Source organism: Lepidochelys kempii, chromosome 7, assembly GCF_965140285.1.
Source record: "Lepidochelys kempii isolate rLepKem1 chromosome 7, rLepKem1.hap1, whole genome shotgun sequence".
NCBI classification, from domain to species: Eukaryota; Metazoa; Chordata; order Testudines; family Cheloniidae; genus Lepidochelys; species Lepidochelys kempii.
Genome location: NC_136386.1, coordinates 108,902,253 through 108,914,836, shown reverse-complemented (window position 1 = coordinate 108,914,836; position 12,584 = coordinate 108,902,253). Strand labels below are relative to the sequence as shown.

Below are 12,584 nucleotides of genomic sequence, written 5' to 3'. Positions count from 1 at the left end.
GCTGCAACCTGCCATGATCAAGTCTCATGCTTCAGTGCATAAACTAATCACTGCTATGGTCAGGAAGGAAATTTCCCCCATTTACAGCGGTGCAGAATTGGTCAAAGGGCAGGTATATCTTTCTTTGAGGCAGGAAGTCTATGGGAAATCCTGTGTTCCTATGACTTTGGCTCAGCACTGACCATGCCAGTGCCAGGTTTCCTGGTGCAGGACATGAGTGACTACCATCATGTATATGATGTGCTTCCATTTGAACTGTGGCTTTCAAGCCTATGCAGCCTTCAGACCATTACTAAATCATTAGGCCATTTATAATTTAGTGAACTATCAAATTGCTACCTACTTGGTCCTCTGATACCACAGAAATGGGATTGCGGTAGGAACCTTAATGGACTAAATAGATTAAGTTACCCAAGTTATCTCAGTCTTGACTCTCCCACCTTTCTAAAGGAATGATACACTATAGACTAGGGATCTGTAAAGTTACTGGACATTTTAATGAAAACACTGCTGTAAAATGCAGTGTACTTGAGCTGATTTCTATGTTAAATATACTCCATAGTTGTTCAGTGGTTTCCTTTCTGAGATAATTTGATTTAAGTTAAAAATATGGTCGGGGGATGGGGGAGGTGGGCAAATATAATTTCAAAATCTGTTCCTTTACTCACATGCTCCCCAATCTTTGACTTTCCAAAATCTGGATATAAGTAGTAATGACCTCCAGGTTTTCAGGGCTCTTAAATAGTATTTCTCAAGGAACAGACTCTTATGTGGCAAACAAGACCTGAAAGTGGAGCTTTAGTTATAGATTCAGGACCAAATTTAGTTACTTTTACAAGGTAAATTATCATACAGTGATAAAAGTTAGAGATTGAAAAGACCAATTAGGTCAACCTGTCCATCCCCTTAGGTCAATGCAAGATATTTCCTGACAATGTACCTACCATTGTTTTTATTCCAGTCCAGTTTTAGATACGTCAAGCACTGAAGACTAGTCCACAGTGTAACACACCTCACTGTTTGGATTTTTTCACTGCCATTCAGCCTAAACCTTCCTTTTTTTAATTTCACTGCATTGCTCTTAGGCAAAACCCTGAGTGTCACCCAAAATCATTTCTCCCGCCCTGACTGTAGTTTTTCAAAGTCAGTGCTAGTGACATTTTTCTTCTCACAGCATTCAGGTGAATTTCAAAAGTGGTCCATTGAGTGTAACTTTTGTGGTTTTAGCCACTGGAGGACTGCACTTTAATATTTGCTTTTTCCCCCTTAGGCCATATTAGAATATCTGACCTGGGTCTAGCTGTTAAAATCCCAGAGGGTGACTCAATCCGTGGAAGGGTAGGAACAGTAGGGTATATGGGTAAGTACCTCAGTAGCTCATTTTATTGATAGTTTACTCTGCTTTTGTGACTTTGGAGCTCCGCCTGGAGTGCTGATTAACTAAATCTATAGGAAACTGTTCTACAAGACCAGAGCATCAAACCAGTAGAGATGTCTGTGAGTTTTCCAGTATTTTTAAGGGGCTATATTAAGGGATGGCTGTTTTTTCTTCTTCTGGCTTGATTCCAATTTCCTGGTGATTGCCAAAGGGGTTTCAAATTTTGCAATGGTCTTCAAATGAGCGTGGTATTAATTCTCTCCTGCTTTAGAATATAAAACAAGTCAGCATTCAGTTAGCATGTTACAAATGCAGAGCTCTTCAACATAAAGAGAGAATGTGTGAGTGGGCTAAATTGAACCTTGCAGTCAGTAGAGTTATACTAGCGTTAACTACAGTGTGTGTGTGTGTGTGCTAATGTGTACTAGAGGGGGGAGAACTGTATGTGTGTGTATTAAAGTGTGAGGGGACATCTACCCTGCAAGTGAAGGTGTGATTGTAGCATGAGTAGGCATATCCATGGTGATGAAGACATGTCAGCATGGGCTAGCAACCAGAGTACATATCCAGGATCCCCAGCAGGCTTGTACGTGGCTTGCTAGCTTGTGCTGAAGTCTATGCCATCATCTCTCCCTACTATTGTTACCTGTGCCAGCTGGGTTAAAATTAACATGTGTATGCCTGCCCTTGCTACAATCACACATCCACTTGAGTACAGACATACACTGTGAGACTCTGTGTATCTGTTAGAAAGAGAAAAAGTATGTGTGTGTACATGTATGAGAGAGCGAGTGTGTGTGTGAGAGAGAGAGAGGTTTTCTCTGTGTGTTTGTGATAGAGTGAGCAAGTCTTTGTGTGTTTCAGACAGAGAGAGACTTTGTGTGAAAAGGAGAGAGTTGGTGTGCTAGTCTACACACAAACATGTACTGATATAACTAACCCAGTTTCCTAAAACCAACTGAGTTATTTCAATGTAAATCTGTATGCGGACACTCATTTTGGAATAAAAGTGGTTTAAAATGTTTTGGCTAAAGTTGATAACAAACTGACTTTAGCCACTTGTATTCCACAGGTAGACTTGCATCTAAGTAACTAAATAAGTTATAAAGCACATCTTTAGCTATCCTGGTGCAAATCTGTGTGTAGCTCAGGACCATGTGTTTGTGTTCAGAGAGTAAACATACATGTTGGAAAGTGACTGTATGCAGAGTGAGTATATATACAGCACACAGTAGATGTTTGTATTTAAATGAAAATATATACACAAACTGATCCAAAGGACAGAATTTGCTTTTTAGGAAATTTTGTTTTTGTTTAAATAATGTTTGTCATTTTTTTTTAAATGTAAAGTCTTTATGAACTTTCAAGATTGGGCTAGTCAAAAATATTTGGCTTCCACTGATTTTTGTTGTTGTTTTTTTAAACCCCAGCTGTATTTTTATATATGCTTCTGCATGAATAGCTGTATTCTGTATTTTCTGTAACTCAGCTAGTAGAAGCCAGGAGGGACTCTTATATTTTTCCCCACAGTTCTCTCCAGCTGTATATTCAGTCATTGAAATAAGAGGGCTAGGGGGGTTGAGTTATTTTTCTATAGAAACGTTAAGTGTTTTCACAAGATGTGTCTTTGTCCCTCACAGCGCCAGAAGTCTTGAACAATCAGAGATACACCCTCAGCCCTGACTACTGGGGGCTAGGTTGCCTCATTTATGAAATGATTGCTGGACAATCACCCTTTCGTGGAAGGAAAGAGAAGGTAAAGAGAGAAGAGGTGGACAGGAGAGTCCTGGAGACAGAAGAGGTGTACTCCCATAAATTTTCTGAGGAGGCAAAGTCTGTCTGTAAAATGGTAAGGGGATTTGACAACTCACTGTGGTCGATTCGTTAGCAGGCTGTAGCCCACAAACTACAACTCAGAGGGCTGCAGAACGCAGGGTTAACCCCACCAGTCCATTAGCAGGAGATCTGCATCCACCGTTCGTCCAGATTGCGTTGAGTGGGTTTATTTGGGTTTTTTTTTTTTCAATGCTGGTTTGAGTTTCTTGAGGATCAGCGTGATTTTAGCTAATCTTCTTTGGATGGGGGAGTAGTAGCTATATTTTCATGGATTCAGGAGACTTTGAATACCAGATTCTAGCCAAGAATGTACCTTGTGGCTTTTATGAACCTTGTGGGAAGAAAGGCCTGATGCTGCAGGACTCTTGAGTGTCTCATGCAAGACCTGAGCATTCTTAACTGCCATTGTCTTCCGTGAGAGTTGAGAGTACTCAGGACCTAGATTACATTATGAAAGTGTTGTAAACCCCTTTCCCCCACCCCCAACTTGCTTCCTTTACTATCACTTATCCCTAGGGCTGCCATGCTTGTTAAATCACTGTTGGGCTGTCCTTTAAAATGTCTTTTGTTACCCTTTCAGCTGGGAGTGCTCTTTTCTAGAACCATGGCCGTTGCTGGTAAGGGAAATCCCCAAACCACATGGGAAATCCCCAAACCATGTAAGAGTTAATCAATGCCATTCCAGCATACAGCTTCCAAAGGCCAAATTTTAATTTGGAAAGGAGTGTTGCCTTAGCCTTGATTTTCTAGTGTGGTGTCCTACAGGGTAATGCAAACTAGCAGAGAAACAGAAGAAAAAGGAAAGGTTAGTGAATAAATAGCGCAAGCTTCACCAATACCTCGCACAACACACAGGCAAGCAGTGTATTAATATCATTCTGGTTGGTGAACTGGATGGGAGCTACTGAGGTCTCCTAGCAAACTAAGAACAGCATCACCTGCAAGCATCATGAGTGCAAGTCATTCACTCGCAGTGCACTAACCCAATGCCTCATCTCATGGAGTGGTAATTAACGGGCATCATTCCTGATAGATTCTTGAGGGCATATGCTGTTTTGATCGGCGAGTAGAACTCCCCACTGATGTCAGTGGGAGTTGAGTACAAAGGTAAAGGACAGTAGGCGATTCCTTAATGATGGTTTCATGCATTCAAACAGCCTGCCTTCTCCTGACAAGTCCCATTTCAACTAATGATAGGCAAGGGGGAAAGCCTTCTGGTGGCAACGTGGTGTTCATGAACCATGCCAGCATTAAGTTTACATTACACACCAAACAGAAACCTCCAGCCTGTTGTAAAGAAATGGATAGGAGACAAAAATGATTTTTACTTCTGTTTCTGCACCTAGTTATAGGGCTGGAAGCATGATGGGAAAAAGTGTCATTCAGAGTAAAATAATGTAGCCACTGTCCATAAAAAGTTAAAGCTGAGGAGAGCTAGGTAAGGGTTAGTGGACTGGTGGTAGAATTGTCCCGTCCCTGATGTCATGCCTATCAGAAATCAGCCAATAAAACTAGATTAGGTCAAGGGGCAGTTGGACATAGCGGATGTCAGTGATACTCTCTTTTACCCATCAGGGGAAGCACTTCACACACTTTAGGGCACTCTTCAAAATGAATAATAATACATAATAATAATACCTCATAATGAGATCTTGAACTCTCAGATATCACAAAACCTCCCCTTTAACTCTGTCAGAGAGACTTTTGAGTCTCCTCCAGGTTGATGGGACCTGGGACATCATGCACGTTGGTTGGTGTAATATACAATGTTTTATTTATCTCTGCCTCTTTGTTACCTAACCCAATCAGTATCAATATGGTTCATTCACTGAGTGTTGACCATGTGCACAGTGTCTTATTTTTCTAACCGTAATAAAGTTAGTTAAAACAAAGTCTCTCCTTTGGGTGCTGGTTTCCATTTTGAGACCAAAATTAATCTAATGGGCCCCCTTATATTAATTGACCTAATGGGTGTTGTGACTCTCCTTGTGCTGTTTCCCCACCCTGCTCAGCATTTTCCATATTATCCCATAAATTGCTTCCCTTATTCCTGTCATTTTAAGATGGAAAGGCTTTTTTTTTGTCATGTGGTATGATATGAATCTGACAGACTGAATCTCCTAACACATATTTAATCCATAAATGTATAAGGGGGTTGTGGGTTGATTGATTTAACAATCCCTGCTCCAGTTGTTTCTTTTCCTATAGAGGGGAAAACTACACAGAAAATGTCTCTGACATTACAGAGCTGGAATCCCTAACTGAGATCTGAATTTGTGACATCAAAGGATCAGAGAATCCTTTGTACCAAAGTATGGAGCATTAGCAGTAGTGTGACATTGCCATTTCAGACCACTTCATGATAGCCCTATGCTGGTGATTGTAAATCACTGTGGATTAAATGCTGCCCTCACTTACACCCTTGCCATCCCACTTTGTGCCTGTGTCATCCTGATGGAAAGTATTGCTGCTTAGGATCAACTTCACTGGTTGGCGTGAGGGTCTCTAGGAGATCTTCTGACTTGTAGCTCTGTTCATAGAAAATAGGCTCTGAATTAGATTAAAGTACGATTGCTCTAGTCCTTTGGCTAATGTCCCAAGAGGCCTTGCCATCAGTAGTGATGCATTCGCTTTTGCTGTGCCTTATTCATATTAAATGCATCTTTTGCAAATTTAACATTTAAAAAGAAAACCCTCTGCAAACTATAGAGACAGCTCAAAATACACAGTCATCATCTCCGTTCCTGGTCATGTCTACATGGGATGGACATTTCAGTCTCATATCCAGGCTGACTATTGCTAAAGCCCACTGGAGCTTCAGCAAGCAGGAGGACCTGTCAATGCCTGTGGAGTAGTGGGCCACCTCCTTCTACAAAACTCCCCAGTCCACTCTGCTTCCTGCCAGCAGCAGCAGATAAGGAGTCTCCTACTTCACCTGAGCTACAGAGCATTGGAAAGTCCTTACAGAATTTCCATATGGCTCCAGGTTTGTCCCTGCTGGGACTCATGGCCTCTTTAAGGAGTTTGCTCAGCAGCATACAGGCCTCAGGCAAAGGCAGAGAGATGAGTGCTGGTTCCTTGGTAGCTGAGCCAGGCAGGAGAATCTTGCCCTTTCTGTGTCCAGGTGGAGTTCCCCCCAGCAAGTGCATTCTCCTCTCAAACAGACCCCACTGCACCAACAGAAGCAGCTTCCAGGCAGTGGCCCCAGCTGGAGGAACAGTTGTTGGCACTTCAGATCCAGGCTCAGTGTGTCTTGTGAGGCAGTGTCTCAACAGTGGCCAGACAGTTGTGCAGTGACCAGTGGTTTCAGCCAACTCCCAGCTGCCTGCTCCACCTATGCCTCCGCAGCCAGAAGCAGCGATACACCAGCTGCCAACTCCATTCATGCTCCAAAGACCGGTTTCCGCATCAAAGGTTGTTGCAAATTGGCTCCTGGACACCGCTGAGGCACTCAGGTCTCCCCACCCAGTCCCACCCAGCCTCAGCCAACACACCCTGTGACCACATGTACCAAACAGCAGCCTGAACATTTTCTGCCAGACGAGGATCAATTCCCAGATTGAGTTAATATCCCCAGCCAGCCCAGAGGTTGAAGCTCTGCAAGGACTATTGGAAACTATAATAAAGCAATGCGGCCCTTTTGTCTTCCCTCCATCCTGAGAAAGAGCTGCAGGCATCTTCTATCTAACACAGGCTGCTCCAATTCTGCCCCTGCCCACTGCATCTCAGTTGTCAGCAGTGCTAGCCCTGAAAGCTTCTGAATATCAGTAAAACATTTTCCAGGAAAAGTCAGCCAAAGTAAAGCCCAAGAATGAGCAGAAACTTAAGAGTAAAAGAGAGCCTTCTGTGCTGAGATTTCTCCTCTCATAGGAGGACAGGACCCTTCAGCATAAAGGCAGGAAGTGGATGTGGTCTTTTTCCTCTCTGCCCAGGAGCTACAGAAACTGACTGGAGAAAAGTCGGACTCAGATGGGAAACTCTTTAGACCATCAACCTCAGTGAGCTTTCCCTATAAAGGGTGGAATTTAGAAACCTGCTGTGGTTAAAAAAATACAAATGCAGAAAAACATGCCCCAAGACATCCCAGTTCACAGTCTCATGCAAGCCATCAAAAGCAAAACTTCCTTCCTGCCCTTCATCTGAGCAAGGCAAGTTGTCTGATTTTGATCCAGTGGAAGAGTGCCAGAAAAGATTCTTTCCCCTGGACTGTTTCAGCATGATATTGTACCAGGTAACCATTGAACCTTGATCACTTGAACCTACTGTGCACATAGAATGGTGAGACAACAAATAGATGCTGTCCTTCAAACCCCCTCCACCACCTCAAAAGAGCTTTGAAGGTGATTAGATTGAGAGGAGCTAATAAATAAGTCTGAGGCTCATTAAGCTGTCTCAAAGGTTCCATGCAGTCCCAGTGCCAAAATCAGCCTGTCACCATCCCAAAGGTTAACACTGTCTTTGGTGACCTTGTGAATTAATTGGTCATCATTTTGGGGGGTGATTGCCAGATTCAGTCTTCCTGGCAAGGCAGTTACACCTCTGCCACACTAAAATTCTGCTGATTCAGCATCTCTTACTTGAGCTATTCAGTTGTGTATCGGCTCCCTCTCAGAGGCTAAGGACCAGGAGCCAGTGGCTTTGATATCAGACTTGTCCCTGGATACTCTTTGTGACTAGGTTTGTGACAAGCCATTTATGGATCAGGCAGTGGAAGGCAAACCACCAAATTGTTGGTGTCATGCAGGGAGCAAACTGGAGAAGCCTTAGGAAGTGTTATCCTATAAGCCAAGGATGAGCGTGAGAAACCCCTGTCATTAGCCAGGCACCCAAGGAGAGATTACAAACCTTCCATCAGGAGCAAACAGTCCTTTCAGCTTCTGCAGCTGAGACCATCACTCAGACAGAGGACACTGGAACACATCACGGCTAGGCATGACATCTCCAGACAACCCTCCCACTGCAGCAAGGATTCCTGATTCCCCATCTTCCTTCCCCAGACCTGAGGTGCTGTGATCCCTGTGGGCATCCTCCGATTCTCAGTCCAATGGGCTGTATGGTAAAATTCAGCAGATCTTCCCTTTCTCTCACAGAGTGATTTGTCCCCTTCCTAGCTCTTGGAATATGGTAAAGCCCAAGCAGATGATGGAGGCTATATCCCCATTTGCTGATTATTAAGGCTCTTGGATCAGTACTAAGGCTGGAGAGATGACTAGTGATTTGTTCACATTGTTCCCCAGGCAGCAGAGCTAACTTGGGTTCCAAGACCCTGAACATCACAGTTCAAAATGGAGACCTGGAAGTCCAAGTCCACCATGGCTGCCATTTCTCAAGGTGATTTGTTAGCCTCAGCAAGACCTATCTACATGTCCAGCCCTTGGGGTTTTACTGCAGTAGGACTCCCTCTGTAGGAATGGCATAGTTGGAGATGATAAAGAAAGGCCTGGTGGTTTTTCTTCTCTGAGCATCCAGGCTTGCCATTCCAGCCCTTCCTAGGGTTGGAGTTCCAGCAACCCTTCAGTTCAGAGGAAGATGTGATTGTTGTGCTGCACAGAGAGGTGAAATACAGGAAGGGAACTACTACTCCTTGTTTCATCTTTGGAAGCAGTGTCCCCAGAGAGGTTCTCAGACACGGAGCCATGTCCCCGCTGATCATCTGCCTCCTTAGGGGGCAGAACCCACTAGGAATGGTCTGCTTGAATACTCAGAAGAGGCAAATGAATCACACAGTGCTAGTGAGTCTGTTTGGCTGGGGGTTTGCCTACTTACGCAGCCATGTTTTTCTGATGCTTTTGAAAGTGTAATGCTGCTCACATACTAGATGTTTGCTATGTACTTGCTGCAATTAGCTTTTCCTCTGTTGCCCCCTGGTGGATTGAGATGTTCTAAGAACAGCTGAGCTGTGTGAACTATTAGCTGTACCCTCCTGTATAATAATTTCCCTCTATATTGAGAATGAAGCTGTATTTCTTTCTCTCCCATCCTACGTTTTTTCTTCCTTTTCTCAGTGCTTGGAGAGAAGGAGGGAGTACCCCTTATACGCCTTGCTGCTAATGCATGACAGAGTCCTTTTTAACCTAAGGCTTTTGCTAGCCTGACTTGTCCGTGTAGCGTATGTCTTGGCTGCCTTTTTGGGATCAGACTGCCACGGGAGAGTCTTTAGTTAAAACTCTCCGGTCGGATATTCCCCATATGGTATTCCCCTGACTCTAGTAAGTATCCCCTTCTCATTTAAAAGGGCAGGTTTTTTATTTTCTCCCCAGTCTTTCAGCATTAGAAACCAGCATTTGCTAGAGAAGATATGCTAACAGATCTAACTTTAATCTTTTTGTAAAATCAGTTGATTTTATTGCGTATTTATTTTCCTTTGACTTATCAAGGGGAAGTATTTTTCACTATATGAGTCAACTGCAGTGTCAGTTTATTATGAGTTGTGGCTCATGTTTCACTGTTTTGGCTAAAAATGCCTGCATGCAAGAAAAAAACACTTAAACTGAATGAAGACAACCCCTCCCCCACAAACCTTTCAGGCCACTGTCAGTTTTACGGTTCAGGAGAATGTCAGAAATTTGTGATACAGTAGCGACATATAAAAAAGGCCATCTGTAATTGGCATAGGCTGATGCACAGGGTTGTCATTACATACATAGCTCTGCCTTTCTTTCAATGCTAAAAAAAATAAAAATTAGTTTGAGTAAACACTGTGTCATTGGCTTGTTCTAATTGATTACGGGTACTTGATTTAAAAGGATTAGGCACCAAAATATCTCACTCATTGAACTAACTCCCCAGACCAATTATCAGAAATATAGAGGCCTCCCCATGGACTCTGGTTCTAACACACATGTCTCTGTGGTTATCTTCCTGTGCATGTTTATCTAATTTACCAATTATGCTGAGTTCAGTCAATCCCCATTGCCTTGTTAAGGATCCCTGTGAGCAGAGAGGAAATCTCTGCAGTCAAACTGATTCTTCTGTCGACTTCTCCAGATCTCCTCCAGGGTTGCAAGTGAGCTTCCCTCAGCCCATTATAAGATGCCTGAATTCAGGATTTAGGAACAGATGTAGCAGTGCAGAAATGGTGTCTTGTGGTGCCCTTTAAAAATCTAGGCTTGGGCTGATGGAGGTTAGACACGGTGCCAATGCTGACACATATTGGATCTTCAGCTGGTGTAAATCAATGTAGAGCTCCGTTGACAAAACTCCCATTGACGTCAGTGGGAGCAGGAATGGGCCCAGTAGGTTTAGTAACGAAAAAAATGTGATTTAAAAGTTCAGTGTTATGTGCTATACTGGAAAGTGTTGCATTGGGTAGGGATAAACAGGCCAAAGTAACAAAGGAGCATCATTCCAACAACAGTAGCTTGAGAACGAGCATTCAGAGAATATGTGGGACTATAGGGCATATGTGAAACCTCCTCTTCTCTCAGCTACCCATTGAAAATAAGTGGGAGGAGACTATAGGATAGAGGACAACACTATTGAGATTTCAGAGTAACAGCCATGTTAGTCTGTATTCGCAAAAAGAAAAGGAGTACTTGTGGCACCTTAGAGACTAACCAATTTATTTGAGCATAAGCTTTCGTGAGCTACAGCTCATGTCATCGGATGCCGATGAAGTGAGCTGTAGCTCACGAAAGCTTATGCTCAAATAAATTGGTTAGTCTCTAAGGTGCCACAAGTACTCCTTTACTATTGAGATTGTAATCTTTGAGGCAGATCATTGTCTATATGTTTGAACAATGCCTAGAACAATGGAGTCCTGACCTGTTTAGCCTTTAGGCTCTGCCACAATGTAAATGTTAAGTCATGATAATTCTCCTGTTCCCACGCCCCTATTCAAGCACAAACAGTTGGAAAAATATCATCGTAGGGCTATTGCTTTTCAGACTTTCTTACAATTTTGCCTGGTCTGTTTCAGCTACTAACCAAAGATGTGAAGCAGAGACTGGGATGTCAGGGGGAAGGTGCAGTGGAAGTGAAGAAGCACCCATTCTTCAAGAGTATGAACTTCAAACGATTAGAAGCAGGAATGTTGGACCCCCCCTTTGTCCCTGATGTGAGTAGCATATGGTAGAGAAAACCCCGCTTGACTGGATCTAGAGAGAATATATTGCATGCACCCCTTCTTTAGATGTCTTTCTAAAACGACTGTTCCCTTATATTTCCCATAGCTGGCAATGACTTGTTTCATTTCTTTTTCGGATAAGGATGGTGAACCGGTTTAAATAAAACCCTTTCCCGAGCCCCAAACTTAAACACAACCTTTTCTTAGGTTCTAAAAGAACTCCTTTTATTTCTCCCCTGTTTTTGTGCCTTGTGAGTGCCTCCAGCTGGCACCAGCCCTCCTGCAAGTAGCAGACAATTCATAGGGAAGCATATTTTCACAGAATTCCCAGTCCAGTTTTGGAGACATAAGTGATTCAGAAAGCTCAGCTAAGCATGTATGTATATTTGTACAGAGAGGGAGAATGGTCCAGTCTTAGGCAAGGTAAGTTCAGTTCTCTACTCCAGGGGTTCTCAACTGCGACCCCCTTCGGACAACAAAAATTACTACACAACTCCAGGAGGGGGCCAAAGCCGAAGCCCAAGGGCTTCAGCCCCAGGCAGGGGGCCTGTAACCTGAGCCCTGTCACCCTCAGGCTTCAGCTTCAGCCCTGGGTAGTGGGGCTTGGGCTTTAGCTTTGGGCCCCAGCAAGTCTAACAGCAGCCCTGGTGAACCCCTTAAAACAGGGTCGTGACCCACTTTGGGGTCCCAACCCACAGTCTGAGAACCGCTGCTCTACTCCACCAGGTTGACCTGGGGCAGGTCTCTTACATTCTCTGGGCCTCAGTTCCCACCTGTAAAATGGGAATAGTCGCACTGCTCTACATCAGAGGGGTGATGTGAGAATAAATACATTATAGATTGTGAGCTGCTCAGATATGACAGTAATGAGGGCTATTTAAGTACCTTAGTTAGATACGCTTTCGGTTAAACCACAAAATCTGGACCCAGAATTCAAACAGCCCAATGTTCTGATCTGGGGGAATAAGTCTGGCCCATTATAAAGACATCTGTTGTTTGAAAAAATTCAGAATCAGGTTCAGGTATCAAACACCCACCAAGGTTTGTGTTTCTCTAGTGCTTATTTGAAATAGATCCCAACTGTGATCCTCCCCTTGAGGTTTGCCCATCACTATTGCATATACTCAAGGTCAGTATTGTAGTGACAGTAATAAAACTTTCAAAGCCCTTTGTAGTATATATCTCCTCCCCAGTGGCAAATTAATGCCTAGGCCGACAAGGCCGAGGCCTAGGGCGGCAAATTTGCAGGGGTGGCAAATTTATAATAGCAGCCAGAGGCAAAGCCAACCAGAGCAGCTAAAGTAA

The 12,584-nt window shown here is 43.5% G+C and overlaps 1 protein-coding gene across 8 annotated transcripts in view; it reads left to right on the top strand.

The window, feature by feature from the left end:
* GRK5 (G protein-coupled receptor kinase 5) overlaps positions 1-12,584 on the top strand; it is a 223,558-nt gene that overhangs the window by 196,403 nt on the left and 14,571 nt on the right. For all 8 annotated transcript variants that reach the window (XR_012160063.2, XM_078853867.1, XM_078853871.1 and 5 more), the window contains 3 exons: positions 1,271-1,360; positions 3,019-3,227; positions 11,133-11,270. Coding sequence is in view for 7 of the 8 variants with exons in the window: in XM_078853867.1 (XP_078709993.1) it covers positions 1,271-1,360; positions 3,019-3,227; positions 11,133-11,270 (437 nt within the window). In the remaining variant the exon portion in view is untranslated. The remainder of the gene's footprint in view (positions 1-1,270; positions 1,361-3,018; positions 3,228-11,132; positions 11,271-12,584) is intronic.